This window comes from Lactuca sativa, chromosome 6, assembly GCF_002870075.4.
Source record: "Lactuca sativa cultivar Salinas chromosome 6, Lsat_Salinas_v11, whole genome shotgun sequence".
Classification (NCBI taxonomy): Eukaryota; Viridiplantae; Streptophyta; class Magnoliopsida; order Asterales; family Asteraceae; genus Lactuca; species Lactuca sativa.
Window position 1 is genome coordinate 12778762 of NC_056628.2, and position 20542 is coordinate 12799303.

The 20542-nt window shown below is 34.3% G+C and overlaps 1 protein-coding gene across 1 annotated transcript; it reads right to left on the minus strand.

Moving 5' to 3' along the window:
- Positions 1-2967: 2967 nt before the first annotated feature.
- LOC111880887 (protein NLP6) lies at positions 2968-8537 on the minus strand. Its single transcript, XM_023877297.3, is given in 6 exon segments — positions 2968-3863; positions 3866-4230; positions 4580-5450; positions 5564-5611; positions 6464-7044; positions 8078-8537. Coding segments are annotated over 6 exon segments (2697 nt in total). The 5' UTR covers positions 8376-8537; the 3' UTR covers positions 2968-3329.
- Between the last annotated feature and the right edge of the window lie 12005 nt (positions 8538-20542).

The window sequence follows — 20542 nt, forward strand, 5'->3', positions numbered from 1 at the left end:
ATACTATTATTAAATTGTTTCAACATTCAAAATTGTTTCAGGTAACCTTACATTTACCTATTAATGTTTAGGTTTTCACTAAATATGCATATTGTGGCATTAAGCACCAAATCGAGTTCCACAATCAACAGGTCCCCTTTCTCTTTACTGATTGTAAGGTATGGATTAATCAAGGCTATTTTTACTTCTGTTAGGGAGAACAGACGATACTTGTCAAGACTCAAAACAAATATGTTGAAAAGGTAAGTGGCCATGTGAAGGGCTTCCACCGAATATGTAGGTGGCATGTGAGCTTGAAAGAGGAGGGTACATATGGTATTGTTTATTATGTGAAGAATTCGTTCCAATTACCGTTTTGAGGCGAGGTGCGGGAACATGAGATAGAAATTGAAAACCGTTTTTTGAAAAGTATTCATGAAATTGTTTGTTATTATATTTTCCCGCATTGTCACATTGAAGAGCTTTAATGGTGATGCCGACTTGGTTTTTGATTAAGTTTGAAAATTTAACAAATTTGGAATAGGCATCTGATTTTCTTTTTAGGTGATAGACCTAAAGGCAATATGAGAAGTGATAAAAAAATCTGACATAATATCGTAAACCACTCATACTTAAAATAGGAGATGTCCAAACATCGGAATGAATAATATCAAATGTACTAGAAACAACGGAATTGGAAAGTTGAAATGAAAATTTAATATATTTGCCAATTTGACATGTAGAACAAATAGTGTTCGACAAACTTTTATTACATGAAATGAAATTGTGTGAAAGTAAAAAATCTAAAACTTTATTTTCGAGATGACCGAGACGTTGGTGCCAAAGAGAAGGGTTTGCGGAAATGGAGGAATGACCGGGTAGAAAGGACCATCACTATCATATCGGATTAGAGGTTATCATGTCTTGTAATCCTTAAACCAAATTCATAAAATTCAATAGAGCATTTATTTTGACGAGCGAATGTTTGAATTGAAATAAGATTTTTAATAATAGATGGAGTGACAAGAACATTATTTAAATGTAATCGGCGATATAGGTTTTGGATTGGAAAAGGTGCATGTCTAGTTTTACAAGAATTTTTGACATGTCCCCAACTAGAATACGATGAAAGTTATGATTATTACAAATAGAATCGACTACACCTACATTTGTGTGAACGTGATCAGTCGCATCGGTATCCATATTCCATTTGTCGGGATCTTGCAAGGAAATTGAGCTAAACATTTGGGGAAAAGCAGTGGGCCGTTGACCCTTATCAGGCCCAAGGAGGAGGTATGGAGTTGTTTTGGGGCTGTCCAGAAACAGTAGTTGGGCTCACGGTTTCATGGGTTGCAACAGAGAAATTAGGTCGGCTGGGAAGAGCACCAAGAAGACTGTTTTGAGGTCTAGCCCAAGTAAAATTATTGTTGAAAGAGAGCTGATACATGGGTTTTTACTGTTGTACTGGTACAACAAGTACCATTATCCAGCCCAATGGTGGGAAAAAAACGTTGTTGTTGTTGACTGGAGTTGTTACCAGCGAGGGTCAAAGCGGCCAACTGGTGGTTGACGACATCGGTTATGAGGTAGGTGTCAGTTGTCTTGGCAAAACAGATTACGTTGTGTTTCAGTCGAACTCGCATGGAGAATGGAGGGTGATGAAGAGTGATCGGCATGAGGTTGAGAGGTGGTGTTTCGGGGAACAAGAAGAGTCTCCTCAAGTAAAAACGTAGATTGCATTTCTTGGAAGGATGGAAGGGGTTTACTATGGAGGATGATCACGGATATGTATTTGAATCGAGTTGATAAACTGTTAATAACGTAGTTGACAAGGTGTTTGTATTGGACTTTAGAATCAACATTAAGGTTTCGGATTAGAAAAACAAGATTTTGAATCTTTGAGCAATATGTGAGAACCGATAGATCTACCATGGTGATGTTGCATAAATCGTTGTCGAGTTGCATGAGCTTCGATTCCTTGTTTTCACGAGAGTAATCTACACTTGGCGAGCATTGGCTTCGTGAACAAGAACCATATCAAGTAGAGGTGGAGAGATGGGGGGAGGGGGAATCCATATTTGAACGACAACATCAACCTTCTTCCAATCGATGGTTGTAGGAGCAGTGTTGGGAGCGTCATATGTGTGTGGTCGATATAGGCATCATAGGCTTCACAGAAAGTAGAAAACAGATGCCAACATGAGTCATGACTGAGTTGTTCTAGATCGAAAATTAGAGGCATGTGGGTTTTGATGTTAGCAATGCTAAAAACCATGTGTGGTGGTGGATCAGGAGTTGACATTGTAGAGAAGAAAGATGAAGAAAAATGGTGGTCGGCAGTAACTAGGGTTAGCCGATGAATGTTGAGAAAAAAGGAGAGAAACTAGAGGGAAATATTGGTTGTGATACCATAATAGTAAATGGGAATTATGAGATTATTCTCATTGTCATAAACAGGAGGATACAAAAACCATATATAAAAAATTACATGTGGGCCTATATTAATCATGAACATGGGCTACAATATATATAATACACACTAACAGTTGAGTCAATGGACCGAAGGCGATGACGTCGAGTCAAGGACCAAAGGTAGAAATATCGAGTCCTCAAGGAATGCTCGTTTATTGATGGTCTACAATATACATATAATACTTAGGTTTTGTATGTAATTAACCGATTGGATGGAGAAAAAAAATATGTACGGATGAGAAATATATATATATATATATATATATATATATATATATATATATATATATATATATATATATATATATATATATATATATTAATAAAAAAAATCATAAAAAAGTCATTTTAGGGCTGCAAAAGCAAATGATGTTGGTTTGGGAAGAAAACATAACGAGCTAATAAAATAGGGACAAAAAGAGGCGATTTAAAAAAAAAAAAAAAAAAAAAAAAAAAAAAAAAAAAAAGATTACATGAACACATGGACCAAAAATGTAGCTTACGCACAAAGAAAAGGAAAAAGCAAGCAATATACAATTAACATTTCTAACCATCATTTAATGCTATCTTCTTATACAACAAAGAATATGGGAAAATTCCTCCCTAAAATTCGATCACCTTGCTAAATGACCCCCATAAATCTACAACTTAACCCTAACCCTAACATTTCAACACTTTCAAACAACTAACATACTCAAAAATAAATCAACATTACACTTGGCCAAAAACGTGATTAAAACACCCACAGGAGTGTCTCTCCCCCATATTTTCGACCATCTTTTTTGCATTTTCACAAGTTGATCATTTATAAACACAATGGTAATGGCTAATGGATTGAAATGTTGATCACCTGAACTTGTACTCATAATTATCATTAATTAACCCGAACTCTCACATGAGCTCCCATGATTAGTCGACAAATCATGAACTAAAAGCCTGATTATGTTGCACCCTGATGACATTGACAACTCCACACATTCTTGCAAATCTGCATCACATACTACAAGAACCCATTCATGATCATCATCAAGATACTTGATATCAAAAGTACCCACATCCAACTTCAACCTCTTTCCAACTTCTTCTTTCAATGTCACTATACCCGAATTTGCACCCACACGAAACCTAATTATATCTTCTCTATAAGTTGCTTTTATTGTTATCGTTTTCATTTCTGTTCTTGCTGTGAAAGGTTGTACCTTTGGGCTAACTACTTGTACCTTTTCAAGAACCTCAGTGGGTTGACAAAGATTCGTGAGATCATGTGAGCTTCCAGCATCCTCAATTAGCATTCCTCTAAACGGTTCTTCAGTTTGTGGTGCTATAAGCCCTTCAAGATTCGGTGCTTTGACTTCAAACAGTTGACTTTCTGCTATTCCCACACATTTCTGATTATGAGAAACTGTTTGATCATGATTTTATGAGGAAAGATTCGATTTTGAGAAAAAGGGTTACCTTGACACGACCTGTGGGAAGTCGGGCTGCCCGTGCTTGCTTCTCTGCTGCCCGATGTTTGATGGGTTTGACCTTGATCGTTCTTTGGAGATGGTTTTGACCCGGGCGACCCGTTTGGAGCTGTGGGCCATGATGTGGAGTCAACACCAATGGGGAGTGGGGTGGTTGCTAAAGAAGGAATGGTGAATGTTCCTTCACCTCCTTGAACTGATTCAATCACCCGTTTTAGCTTTGTAAGTGAACGGTTGACTTTGTTGATCTTTCTTGAAGGCCACCTTGAAATCCCATGTTGTCTGCATATTCTTTTCATTGTAGTGGGACAAACTGCAAAATCAATAACACAATCTTGATTAATAACACATTACTCTTTGCTCATTGACTTTTTCAGGTCAAACTTGCTACTTTCAAAATCTTGATTTCATACAAATATTGCTAAGAATTTAACATCCATGTTGTTATATCGGTAGTATTTGACATACTTGTAAATGGATTGTTTTCTTTTTCTTGAATACTCAAAGATTTCGGAAGAATTTTAAAGTTGAAAACTAGATAAGTTAACTTGTTTTACATAATTTAAATTCAGCATCTTTCTAACCTTGTGCTACTAAAGAAGGTTAACAAAGGCGTGAAATTTCCACAAAAATATTTTTTTTTGTAAAAAAAAGTTTCATACCACCAAGATTCTTTGCAGCATCTTTAAGACTTCCTGCAAAGTGTTGCTGAAGGACTTCCAAGCTAATCGATTTCTCAGCTTTCCCTCGTTTTCTCTCGGACTTTTTGGTAATTTCCACATTCTCTGATTTCCCACAATTTACATTCAACGCATTGGGCCTCACCAAAGCATCAACACAACCCACTGGGCCGCCATTTGATATTAAAGATTCCGATAATCTAATCGACTGAACCCCCGAATCAAGAGCATCGCCTTCTTCACATGCTTTAATAATTTCAACCATTCTACCATCTTCCCCTATTTCTTCCCCACAAGCGACCTTAAGACTCCTAAAATGCTGCTTCATAGAAGTCAACAAAGATCCCAACACTTTCTGTTGATCTTTAAACTCCACCACATTAGGAGGAAGAAAGAACTCCAGGATATAATCATCATCACCCGTATGACTACTCCTCAAACAAATTGCAAAAGATCCAACTAAACCAAACATACGCGCATAATGAACCAAAGGGTATTCGGTTTTTCCAAAATGCGTTATATTTTCACAAAAACAAGAACTTCGGGTAGCAAACGCCCTTCCAGCTACCCCTTGACCCTTTTGTAAATGATGTTCAGCACACGCTTCACGAAATCCCCACATATGAGCATCAACAACATAAAAGGCGACATCGGTTGTTGACATGCATACTTGACCCATACAGCTTCCATCAAAACTGCTGCAGCTTTTCTTGAATCCACCACCATAGGCTAGAACACTTCGGTGCCTACATGGGACCCACGTTTGAGCTAATGGGAAATTATGAGTCTCGCATACGACTGCTAATATCTCCAGGATTTCAGCTAGGGCTTGTTGTCGGCTTTCGTTGCAAATCTGGGTTAAAGGAAAAACTAGGTGGAGATTGAGAAAAATGTAGAGGGAAAGATTAGGGAAATAAAATAAAAGAAAATAGAAATATATTATTATTATTTCATCTTACTGCTTGCCTGCGTATTCGGAGGATCCAATATATCTGAACTTTTCAAATTCACCGCCTACAACAAAACGAAAGTTTAGTAATTTATGGATTTTGGTTCTGTTTGGTTGGATGGAATGGAATGGAATGATGAATAAATGGAATGGAATGGGAAAGGTAATGGAATGAGTCATTACATTCCATGATTATGTTTGGTTGGCCCATAGAAATGGAATGATCTTTCATATACAAATGCTTTGTATTATATGAGATACAAGGTATAGTTTTATATTTACAATTTTTCATTCCATTCAATGAAGGAATTAAAAAAAGAGAGTAAAAACAAAATCATCAAAACCGGGTGGTCTCATTTGACCAATTGACCATCTTTTTGACTTTTTAATAATATGAACATCAATTTCATAATGAGGTCAATTGTGAATTGCAAAATTGCTTTATGAATGGTCCCACCACTAAAAACTTTTTTAATATATATATATATATATATATATATATATATATATATATATATATATATATATATATATAGAGAGAGAGAGAGAGAGAGAGAGAGAGAGAGAGAGAGAGAACTTTTTTGGCAGTAAAAGTAATTTCACAATTTTTATTGGAATTTCAGAATTGACCGATTGCCAAAATAGGTGGTCATTTTGTTATTAGAATGTGAAAAAGATGGTAACAAAGTGGAAGGAATTAGATTCCTTCAAGAATGGTCCATTCCATTCCATCACGCAAACCAAACACCGTTTTTTTCATTCCATTGGAATGTTTTGTTTTCCAATGGAATAAACCATTCCATTCCTTCTTCAATTCTTTCATACCAAACACCACCTTATGGATCATGGATTATGCATTACAAGCATTGATTTTGATCATGTGCAATTTTTCAAAACACATTCATACAATATCATACCTCGAGTGCTTTGCAGACTTTATCAACCTCAGGGGCATAATTTATCTTCTGTGAAGTCAATATCAACTCAAGAACACCAACACAGGATTGCCCAGAAGGTTCAAAAACTGGCAAAGCCAAAGTCCCACGAACATTATAATTCAAAGCATGATTAAGCCTTTGATATTCTTTGTCTGAATAATACTGCACATTTGGAGTCCATTCTGGAAGCTTATGTCTAAACACACGAGCAGGAAGCCCAAGAACTTCATCAGTTTCACCATCAAGAGAGAACACATACATTAAAGAAGCCATTCTGTATTGATGAAGACCCGTGCAATTTGGGTCAAGCACAAAGGGTTGACCAGATGTGGTCAACACATTTCGACCTCGGTTTTTCACAGGTGCCCATACTTGAGCAAGAACATGTTTTTCACCAAGTTCTATGAAGTATCGAAGTGCCATTGTCATTCTTTCTTTGATTATGCATGTTGCATCTTGATATTCTGATGGGTTCACCTCCAAAATGGGTAATGGTAGCCTCCTTTTTATATCATTGTTTGATGGTTTTCTTGTTACTTGATCAGTGTTATCTGTATCCACTTCAAAAGATAAAACAAAAGAAAAAAGTTACATTCTTTTTCATAACAATATGTTGTTATTCATTAATTTTTATTATATATCATCAAGTTTCAATAGTATGTGGAAACAAGAAAAGTAGCACCCTTTACTCAAAAAAAAAAAAGGATAAGAGAATAGTTGAATTCATACTTCATATGATCATATCCAAAAAGCTCAATTTATATTCCAAATCTTCCAATTCCATAGCTGGGAATCAGAATCAAAGAATTTAACCCCTTTAACTTTGGAAATGAGATTCCAGTTTCAATATAAAACAAAATATACCATGCTCTTGAACACTATAAAAGTTACCATTTATGCGTCAAACACTAACAAAAAGGTGTCTGTTTTTTACATCATTTTCTTTATAAAAAAAAATCTCAATCTTTCATATTGTGAACCCCATTTTTATTATTCTCCTTGCATCAGGTAAATAAACCCATAATCACATCTTCGGTTTCTTTCTGAGATCATGTATATGGGACCCACACGATTGAAATCAGTGAACAGAAATGGAGTCTTAATCTAAGTACGATAGAAATGTGAAATGTCTAAGACTTGAGAATAATGGGTAAACACAAATGGAGTCTTAATTAATCCAAGTAATTGAGCAGCTTTCAGTGACATGAACGAAACATATATAACTGATATTCATCCTTACTAGATAAGGTTTTGATTCATGTTCGACTTCCGATTCATCAAAAACTACATTAAACTATTTAAAAACACGTTTAAAACTTTTGTTGACATACTTGATTGGGTTCCTATATTCAAGGAGATTTATGTGGTACTTATTCTCTTGCCAGATGTGGAATGAATGGCCAAAATCCCTTTATGTTTATCCGTTAGAGATGAATTAAAATTTATTAGCTACAATCTTAATACCTAAGCAATAATCAATAGCCTAATACTACATCAAATCTTCCATGGTCATATAAAATCGAAACAAAAACCAATTTTAAGTAAACCCATATATAAACTCACTTAAAAATGCACAAATTAACTCAAACTTACCTGGAAGAAGTCGGTGAGCAGCTCCGGAGGAGGTCAACGTGGCATTTCCGGCGGGTTTATCGTCACCGTCGTTGAGGTTGTTGTTATTGTCGTCGGAAAACGCCCACAGAGGAGAGAAAGATTGTTCGGTTGCTGATAGAATAAACGACGGCGAAGGGTCCGACGAGAAGATCTGATCGAAAGTCCAGGAACCATCAAGGTCGAGATCCATGGTCATCATCACCGGTAACTCTTCCGTCGCCGGTGGCCCCCTTATAAAAAAATTACTCGACCGGTTTTCTTCTTCTGATTCCGGCATTTTAGAAGAGTTTTCCGGGGTTCTTTGCAGATAGGAATGGAGAGAAGGGTATGGACTTATGGTGTTGGTGATTCCAATGGAACTGGAATCTAATAGTTGGACTTCCCTACTTGCAATCTTACTTTAAAGTTTTAAACTTTTAGCAAAACAGACACAAAAATGGCTAAAGAATTTGTAAGCCGTGATCCACTTCTCCACAATTGTCGGGTCCACATCAAATTCACAACTCGGTATTGATTTAATGATTTATAATCAATGGTACATTTTATGTCTTTTTTGTATTAATGAAATTATACTAATTCGTAAATTATAATCATTGTTTTGTCAAGATAGGATCATTTTGGATATTCGTTATAAAAATATCTATTAATTATTTAATCAAAGTATATTATTTGAATAAAGTAATATAAATTTTTGTTTTTTGAACTACAAATATATATTAAACTACTTCTAAATTATTACACATATGTCCACAATGAAATTTGAACCCTCAACCTTAAGAAAGAAGGACAACACCGATATAAATATATATTAAACTACTCATAAACTATTTCACCTATGTCCACAATAATTTTAATTTTAATTATTCACATATCATGCAACAATAATGATGTGGCATTTAAGAAATTGTCCATTTTAAAAAAAAATAGAGATTGACACAAAAGCCTAAGGTTACGTTTAGTTACGGAAAAACAGCTTTCATTTTTCTTTTTCATTTTTCATTGGAAAATTTAGAAAACACATTTAGTTAAAACTTATTCACTTTTCATTTTCAGTTTTAGAAAATTAAAAGACGTGTTTAGATGCTTATTTTTCTATCAGTTTTCATTTTTAGAAAATGATAGCACTGGTAGGGTGAGGGTGAGGGAGGCGGCCGTAGCGGGTCGGCAGCGGTGGTGGTGATGGCAGACGGTGGTGGCGGCGGCGACAATTGTGGCATTGGTGGTGATAGCGGTGACAGTGGTGCTGGTGTTAGTGATGAGGTAGTGGTGGTGGTGAGAGTGATGGTAGGTCGGTGATTGTGATAATGGTATTGGGTGGGTGGGTGTGTATGTGTGTGTGTTTGTGGGGGTGGGGGTAGATGTGGGGTTTGTGTGTGTGTGTGTGGGGGGGGGGGGGGGGGGGGGCTTAGGAGTGGGTGAATGGGGGTAGGTAGGGGTGTGGTGGGGGTGTTAAGGTGGAGGTAGGTAGATGTGGATGGGGTGGGAGTGAACGTGTGTTTATATTTTAGAAAAAAATTGGAATTAGAAAAATGTGGAAAACAATAATTATTAGTTTCCCAAAAATTTCCAACTTCTTTGTAATTGTAGAAAATGGAAAAATTTTATTTTCCGTGAAAAATTTAGAAAAATAGACGAACTAAACACGTTTTAAAAATTCTCATTTTTCTTTGAATTTTTTTCCGGAAAACGGCCTATTTTTCCGCAACTAAACGCAACCTAAGAGTTTGTCAAAAATTTGACGGTTGTATCTTAAATAAGAATTTATGTATGGTAAAGTCTAACATTTAGGAAGCTTTTGTCATAAATACTTTTAATCGAGTAACCCTTCACTTATTGAGTTAGCATTGTATTGTCAGAAGACAATAAATATGGTAGTGTTTAAATGATTAGGATGTCAAGTAAGCAAACACACCTAACCTTGTCATTCGTTGGCATGGCTACCATAATCAAAGTAAAAAAAAGACCTTTGTTTTTTCTTGTATGAATTGCAGTCACAAAACAAGAGAGAATGGAAGCGGTTTTAAGACCTACAAATTTGCAAACACACACACATACATACACACACAATTTCATCATCGTATACCCACCTTCATCGTAATTTAGCCCAACACAAATCATATTTCAAAACCTATAATTTTCCAAGTGTGTGTTCATCCATGATCACTTGTATCTTCAAAATCATAAATGTATGATTGTGTCTTCAAAATAATCGATTTTCAAAATCCTGCATATTGTTTTTTAGTATGTTTTCCTTTAAGAGATTGATTCACTTTCTGACAAATCCACTGTAAACCCACAAAATTTTCGATTATGAATTAGAAAAGAATTACCCATGAGTAACTCTAATACGAAAACCCAAAAAACATATTACCTTTTAGAGATTCATGTGAGAAACTCACAAACGTGCACATACCATATGCATTAACTGTTTAAGAGATTGATTCACTTTCTGACAAATCCACTGTAAACCCACAAAATTTTCAATTATGAATTAGAAAAGAATTACCCATGAGTAACTCTAATACGAAAACCCAAAAAACATATTACCTTTTAGAGATTCATGTGAGAAAAGCTCACAAACGTGCACAAACCATATGCATTAACTGTTTACAAAACAATCAAGATTTGTAGGTTCATTTGAAGAAGTTAACACATACACTCCAAAATCTACTTACATGTTTGTTTGGAGAAACTCTTTATATATATATATATATATATATATATATATATATATATATATATATATATATATATATATATATCTCACTTGCTCACAACCGATTTGTTACCCATGTGGCCCTTCTTCAACTGAAAATGAAAAGTGATTTAAATATGCGGCTGCACTGGCACATCTCTTTGAAATTTGAAGAATAATATGAGTTTGATTAACCTATAGGGGAATTCATTAGGTGTTCAGTTTTGCATGTTACTTAGGCTTCCTACATCAGGTCATCGTTTTTTCTAACAAAATCAAAGAAAAAAAAAATGAGGAGCAAGGACATAATAAGAAGAAATTAAGTAGTGATCATAGCTAATAAGCGATTTCATCTTCAGTGATATCTTATTGACCAACTCTACCATCACACTGATCAAAATCTGGATGGAAGAAATCAGATCCCATCCCCCCCTCCTCCTTTATACTTCTCTCATGGATTCATGTGTCATATACAATTTCTTCTCCATTTAACCATATGTCTCTTATACCAATATGTAGGTTATGGAAGTAGCTTTCCTTCTTTCTTATTATGATATTTGGAGTTTTAATTATGGAGGAATGAGACTTTATGCATTAATACATTTTATCTTCCATGTTGTCGTCCAATAAATCAGGGTTAGTGGGAGTGTGGATGGTTACCTAATAAAATATGTTAATGACAAAGGTTTCGCAACCATTAGGCTTTACCACACATAAAATCGTACTTGGTATAAAACCATCAATGTTTAACAAACTTAAGGGCTTCAAGGTCAAGATCCCTTAAACAATACCACAAAATGATTACTAAATGGTTGTTCGATAATCAATTGTGACATATCATAAAAGTTGCCTCATTTACTTCAGGCGGTGCTTTAGAAATTTGACATATCATGTTGTTATTACTATTTGAAATATCTCTCAAACTAATCTTACAATTGTAGTTCATATTTATATGCACTAATGGCTTCAAACCAATTAAGTTTATTACATAATCTTATATATATATATATATATATATATATATATATATATATATATATATATATATATATATATATATACTAGATTATGATCCGCGTAAAACGCGGGGAACATATAAAAATATAAAAAGTTGGTGCAATAGTTAAAAAGAAAGCAACAAAAATAGAATTAGTTTTATTGGTAACATTGAAAAAACATTGAAATGCCTGAATATCTATAACCGATGAAGGACTTTTTTTGTAAACAATGTTTTTTGTTTTATTAGTTGGACGGCCTTGTCACATATGAGTACCTTCAATACGATATCTTTTTAATTTATACTCTTCTTAGGTTCGGGAACCAATGTCAATTGTCTTTTTTCTTTCTTGTGGATGTATCAATTAATGAAATACAAATTGGTGCTATATTTGGAGCTTTTAGTGCTATTAGTCGATTTGTTAATGATCTTCCAGTAAGTTCATGTGTTTTTCAAAAAAAATTACAACTTTTTATATTTTCTTCGAGTTAATGTTTTATTTATTTGTAATAATAATAATATGATTGGTGTAGGAGGGTCCTCGAACACTTGTGAGAATTACATTTGACTCATTGCAACAAATTATTATTTTTTTTAAATTAAACTTTCAAAAAGAATTATTCCTTCAAGCTCTTTTGCATTTTTTATTGCAGCCATTGATTTTCTTAGTTCCAGATATATATGATGTTTACACTTCTCTCCCCTCTGATGTTATTGTTTAACTTTCTAAGGTGATGAAGTTACCAAAGACTAGTGTTGACAATTATTGGACATTAGCAAATAACATAAATGCTTTTTCAAGAATCCTGTAAGTAAATCTACTTCTAACTCAAGTTACGACAACACTCTTGTGTTTGTCTGTCGTGTGTTTATCATAACATTTATTCAGGGTATTAGTATCAACGTATACATATCTCCGAATATAAGTCAATTTTAATCAAGGGGCAAAATACTCCTTTTTCTTGAGCTGACAAGAAAGCTTAACCTGGAGAACACGAGTGCGGCCTATATGAAAACTGTCAAATGTCCTCTAGAATCTGAAATGTTATAAGTTGTCTTTGTAATTGAATTATCTGTTATTTTTCATTTTCATTTAAGTTCTTTTTGGGATTAAACAAAAGGAAAAACAACATAATTTCGTTGTATGAAAAAAAAATTCAGAGTACAAGGCTACAATTGGTATAAAACCCTAAAATGATAGCTCATAACATTGACCTAACTCATCTAATTTTGTATCATATACTAAAAGAACAAATAAAAGAATAAAAAACAGTTGCAATGAAAACCTTGTTTTGTGTACCAATAAGTTGGCATAAAACTCAACAGTTCTTGAATATAGGAAGAGTCTACTCTACAAAAATGAATTTGAAACTATAATAAGGAACCAGTTCGTGTACATATGTAGTCCATAATCAAATCCATTCGTCCGAGTATACCTGAAGCGCTAATTTTCTCATGTAGAGCATGACAAAATCATCGATGAGAAATTCATTTGGTGGCAAGTTAAAAAGCTTTTTGAATGTCGAATTCCTATGAGGTGACTTCATATTGAGTTGTCAAGAAGTTAGAATAATTCGTATAGATGTGCAGTCCATAATAATACTCCTATAATGCAAAAGTTAAAAGATTTTACAAAAAAAATGAAAATAAAACGCCTTAAAAAATAAGTGTAAAATGGTCATTTACCAAACTTTAGATGGCTGCAAAAAAGAAACGCTCTTTGTTCATACTTACTTCACACATAAATCATTTTAATAATGCAAATGGCAATTTACCTATAAGGAAATCAAAAATAAATAAATAAGCCAAAATTGAGATCCTTTTTGACAGCATATGCATCCGACTTAACTATATTGGATCTTGGAAAACAAATGTATTGGTTAATGCAAGTGAAGGATATGGAATTGATTTTCCAACATCCATTTTTGGGTAACATCCACTTCCATATCCCTTTTACACATACTTCGGCTCTCCTCATGTGCGATTCTTGCTTCTGTTAAAATATACAAAGTTATACAACCATATAAATCATATAAGAATTGCACTTTTAGAAAGCATGCATATTATGAAATAAGGTTAGAACACGTTTGGTCTTCAAATGTAAGAATCTTAAGAATGACCTAACTACAAAGATTTTCAAGTATAGTGTCTCACGGTTAGTTTTTTATTCCAGAGAAGGGGATTGTATTGCATTACCTCGATGGTATATTATCTAAGAAAGTAAGAAATAAGGCCAAATGGAACTTGATGGCAAAACACCACTCTTTCGTTGGTTATACTGAAAAATATATAAGTTTTATAAATTCTTAGAAGTGGATATATTTTGTTTTGATAATCAACCTTCTATACATAAAAATCCCAAATCTTCTCGATGATAAACTTTGATAGTACACGGTCATTACAATTTTTTTGTCTCAATAGCTTAAGCATCTAATAACGGCTTAAGGATATGAATATAAACTAAAGAACTACATACAATACATACCTAATAACCTCAAATGCTCCAGGGCTTCAAATATTTTTCTCACACATCTTCTCTCAACTTTTACATATTGACGACATGTCTCCAATGGGTTGAAGCGCTTTAAGACTTATGAAATTGTTCATAATCTGTAAGTATAACATAATATTTTAATCTTAATCCAAATATAAATTCTATTCGAGTACCTAAAAAACTACATTATGGTGTCCCTGCTTTACAGTATTAGAAAAATAAATAAATAAATTCATACATTTTTTGCAACTTTTTCATAATTTGCATGAAAAGATTTATCAATCTTTTTCTGGTCAATGATTTAATCTCCCTCGTCATACCAAAATCATAGTATATTAATGATTCATGATTCATTATTCATCCGAGCCAATTGCAAGGTTTCTAGGATGAAGATCAACATGAAAGAAACTGGTTGATATCTACATAAAATAGGAAAAATATATTAGAAATTCAGTAAAAAATAAAAGCATTTTTTATTTTTTTTTAATAAGCGTGTTCATCTGAGTGTTGGGCGTCTTATTTTGGGAGTTTTTCGATACTCTTTTTTAGTCCAAAAGAAAAGTTCCATCTTATTTTAGAGGCAAAATTATAAAATTATCCACTTCTATTTTTTATGATCGTACAGATAAATGTTGACCACTTTTTTATATTATTTTACCAACTACTCAATCAATTTGAACTCTAGATAATTCACCTAATATCTTTTGACAACAACTTATTTGTCTATTCTATCGTTTTCTACAACTAAAAGCAAATACAAAAAAGAGATATATTTAACTATCATATTACTTGTTCCATCACTAACAACAACAAAATCTAGCAAGAAACATATTTGAAGATTGAATTGTTACCTAATGCAAATCAACTCCTTTTTTATTCCCTTTTTTGTTTATCTTCATTTGTTGATACCATAAAAAATGGTATTTGCAAGATGGCGATAGATATTCTTGAGGTACTGAGTGAATGCCAGTTAACATCAAGAACACATATCAAAATTGTGTTCAACAAAAACCAAAATCAACATCAAGATAGCCCTGAAGAAAAAAGTAAGCAAACAAAAGCTATATATATATATATATATATATATATATATATATAGAGAGAGAGAGAGAGAGAGAGAGAGAATGGTGAAAAAATGAGGGAAAAGAAGATAACAATAACAAAAATCGTATAAAATGCAAAGCAAGAGGTTGAAGTGGTGTAGAAAACAAACCTATGAATAAATCAAAAAGACGAAGGCGTTAACTGTATGTGTATATCATCTTTCTAGTTTCTGCAACAGATAGAAAAAGGGAGGCGAAGAAGGAGCGACGATTTCCTTAATTCCTGAAAGCAATGGTAGAAATTAGGTTTTTTTCATCAAAATTGAGAAATAAACATCAGAAATCGAAACATAACAAATCTTTTATAAGTTATTGTGCGGAGAAACAAATAACTGACTGGAATAAGGAGAGCCATAAGGTGAAACTCAAGAAATATGAAGAAATAGAAGGAGACGAAATAGATGAGTGCTTGCGGTTGTGATCATAAGATGAAAGGGATTCGAGGTTACATAAGGAGGAATCAAAGAGATAAGATTATGGATTGTCTACGCATAGAGACATGGGAAGAGAAATTGTATCTGGATTCGAGGTCGTAGAAGGGAGAATCGATTGAATCGTTGTGAAAGAAGATGTACGCATCACTGAAATTAGTGGGAGAATCCTTCTTATGTATCTTCCAGCACCATTGATCTTCGTATTTTCTTCCCTGCAATAAATTGAAAAGAAATAATGATTGTGTTAGTGATTTTCAAACCAGAACAAAAGAAACGGGTAATGAGGGATGAGGTTGACCAAATGATGATGTCATTAATAAGTTTCTTAATTTTAAAAATAATTTTATTTTTGGTGAGACTTAATTGTCATTAATAGATTTCCTAATTTTAAAAATAATTTAATTTTTGGTGAGATTTATTTGACATTAATAGATTTCCTAATTTTAAAAATAATTTTATTTTTGGTTAGATTTAATTGTAATTAATAGATTTCCTAATGTTAAAAGTAATTGTCATTAATAAATTTCATAAAATTGGTGGACCAAAAAAAAGTTGACCAAATGATGATGTCAGCATAACGATCTATCGGTAGAAAATATATGAATAAAACAAATCAACGACCCTGATTGTTGAAAGTGATGTCACAAAGTTTCTCTTTTAATAATATTTAAAGATATATATATATATATATATATATATATATATATATATAGAGAGAGAGAGAGAGAGAGAGAGAAAGAGATGTTTTTCGGAACTTAATCTTTTGTTTTTGGCTTAAATACATATTTCGTAACTTAAAGCATATTGCAGTTTTGAATATAGATTTCACAATTTTGATATTTCATAAGATTTTGTGATTATGAAAGATAGATTGCATGGAGGTTAGAAAAGTGTTAATAGCATGCTAAACTTTATACATAAACATATGTGTAACTTTGCAACTTTGTAATCGAAGATATTTGAAATGACATATGTAATCATATGTGGGTATTTATAAATAGTTATGAAACTTTGTATTCCTTTATAGACGGAAAAATGGAGATTACTTGTAACGACCGAAAGTTTGAGTATTTGACTATACTCTATTTTAGTGCAGGTGTTGAAGTAAGTTACTATTTTAATAATGGCAATTTACTTTAAAATGAATGGGGGGAAACAGAGGGAACACATCACGATTGTGCAAGGGCGCAATGTGAAAGGTAAAAGGTCAAAAAGAGGGTGAGATGCGGAATCATTATCTTGATTTGTTTGTTGCTGTGGATTTCGAGGACGAAATCCAATTCAAGTGGGGGGGAGTTGTTACATTTGTTTTCAGGTATTAATCTTTTAGCATTATAATTATTCATGTTAGGAATTTTGGGAATATGACTGACCGTGACGCACAGTGGAGACCCATCACAGTGCGGCCACATCATTTAAGTCGTGACACAGTTAGATGTAGATCGCGGTGCAGTAAGCCTGATGGGCCAAACCCTAACAGACTCAAGATTTGGCTCTATTTAATAATACAAACCCTTAGAGTGTAACACCTCAAAAATTTTCAACAAATTTAAACTTTTCAAAACAACCATGTTACTAATAAAAGTGCTTACAAAATCACTATATCGAAAATATTATTTAAAACCAGTGTCTCCCAGGATCGATAACATAAAATCAGGATGTGTATGGTCACGTCTTTGCCTTGCTACGATTCACTGAAGTACCTAAAACCATAAACCGAAACTGTAAGCATAGAGCTTAGTGAGTTCCCCCAAAATACCACCACACAAACATATAACATATACCTACAAAAAGCATGTATACGGGCCTTCAGCTTGACTGGAACGCCCCACCTGCCTACAGTCCATCTGGTACACCCATAGAGCCTTCAGTATGACTGGAACGCCCCAACGACCTACAATTTATCTGGTACGCTCTCAAAACCTTCAACATGACTGGTACGCTTCACCGAGCCTTCAACCTATCTGGAACGTTCTCTGGGCCTTCGGCCTAACCGATATGCCCCACTGGCCTTCAGTCTATCCGGGACGTCCTGGATCTGTTGGCCTTCAACACATAGCAGGACCGCCTCAACCCAACCACACACAGCATGTCAACATATCATATCCAAAATACATATAAGCCCAGTAGAACATAACAACATATCGATATAAACATTACCGAGTTTGTTGACTGACAACACAAAGCAATACAATCTCAACCCACCCACACCACGACGACATATACACAACTAAACATATAACCAATCAACAAACAATCAGGTAGATCTTATAGATCACTAAGCATAATATCATCCTATATACCAGGATATAAATCTAACAAATCACTATAGCATACCAACATGCGATAAACTGGGATAACAATCCAATGGGCCGGCCTTGGTGCCTTCGACCCGAAAGTATAGTGATGAAAACTCACCTTAATCCGTTGATACTCAGACGAGTGCTCACACTACCGAACTGGATAGCCTTGCACCAACTATTAATAAATACAATCTTAAACAATAATTAACTTGATAACCCAAAATCCGAGGCCCACTCCATAAACTAACTTCCAAAAGGGTAAAAGACCATTTTACCCTTTCCTTACTTGTTCCATAATCAAAGCCCAACCCAACATGAATCAAAAGCCTAAAACCCAAAATAACAATCCAAAGCCCAAGACAAAAGAAACAAAATCCCAAAATGGCCCCACTTCCCAATTGCGCCTAAAATTCTCAAGGGACCAATACCAAGAAAGTCCTTCAGACTAACCATGGCCCAAAATAGAATCCCATTGTCCCAATAAGGCCCAAACTCAAGAGACCCAATAATGTTGAACTGGGGAGTACGCCCAGTGTACTCCAGATAAACGCCCGCATACACGGCCTCGAAGCACATAGTACAAGTCATGTAAGCCCAAATTCAGCGTTATACTGAGCGTACACTTACGTACGCCCAACGTACTCTTCAGACCCCCTTTTCACTCCAATAAGCCCTTAATTGGTTAAGACAAAGTGCCAAACTCTCATATCTGATTCGGTAAGACTACTTATTGATGGGTTCTAGCCAAAAGACATCCTATGTGCTCATGCAAACCCTAAAGATTGGATCTAGGTTTCTCTATTGTACATGCTTTTAATCCAAGACTTAAAACCCTAGATCTAATCGATATAACATATGAATAAGGGTTTAGATCATACCTTGATTGTTATATAGTAATAACAATCTCAATTCCTTATTGTATTGACTTTAGAAAGCTTAGAGTCACAAATGCCACTCCTTTAATGGCTCACAAACACCAAGAGCAAGAGGATGAAGAAGAGAAGAGAAGGAGACACCCAAAAACCGTCCAAAACCCTAAGGAATTACTTGCCCACGTTTTTGGTGCTCTAGGGGTCTTTAAATAGTGAAGCTATTAGGGTTATCAAACAAGGAAACCCTAATTGGGATGCTTAAGCCCTAAGCAACCCATGGACTCCTTCCTTAAAGGCCCTTGGACGATTTCTAATGGGTTTCCCCATAGAATTCGTCCAACCTTACATTATAAGGTAATCCATAGCCCAATTGCAGTTATCTTATAATTACAATTCTAGTCCCTTAAGTTTAATTAATATCTTTTAGCCACAAACTTAATTCTTATTAATTCTTGACTAATATTAATTAAATAATATGATTTCTCCTTTAATATATTATTCTCATAATATATTAATAAATCATATTTAATCCTTTCTCTCCATAATTCATCCTATCAAGTTGCTTTGGTGAAGGCAACCCAAAAGGACCATGCACCATCGGGTCAAGTACATACCAAAATAGTTATGGACTTAGACACTAATCCAATACTCTCCCACTTGGATAAGTCTAATAACTATTCTGCGTATGACTTCAGATCCTGATCTGCAATCATAGCTTTCCAAAGCCGCTGTCAACTCTGATCTTATCAAATATGTGTGTCCTTAGATAAGGGATCATATATTCCTCCATTCTAGATATTATCGTATAGACTGAGACATGGATCTAAATCATTCTCTCTATCTATGTGCTGTTTCCCGAATTCAGATTTATGACGACTGACAACAGACTACAATTGAACACATCAATTTAGTCCCGGCTTGGCCAAGCGCTTATGTGCCATCACTAAATCATTCGAGGGGCCCACAGATATCACTTTTATCCTACTTTGGATAAAAGGAACGGATAAACTTTGACTCAATGCTCGCTTGCACTCACTCACCAAATCGCACACAACAATATGTTTTATAACACCAAGTTACTGGTGCGTTTACATATTATCAATGTGTAACCGACTCGCAAGATACAACTCACACATCTCGGTTTCAAGAATATAAGATGTTATCGTCTCACTAATCACTTATGATAACAATCCATGAAGTGATCCAAGTGAGTGTGGATTTAATCCAATGCTCAAATCATATTCATAAGCACTCATGAACGTTGTAGCAAACATTTGCTTATGTCTAATTCTCTTTAGACAATCCACACACCAATTCAGGACAGTCTTCATTCGTATCTACTTCCAACATATGAACGACTGTGGCCCGTTTGAATAATTTGACTGTTCTCAACCAATTAAATTATTCAGGAAGTCAAAACATGCAAAGTGAAACACAAGAATAATACTAATCCCATATGGCCTCAAACCTTTGAGTATAAATAAAACACCTTTTATTTATCACCATATCGATTACTCATTATTTTTTGTTTCGGGTAATCAACTTC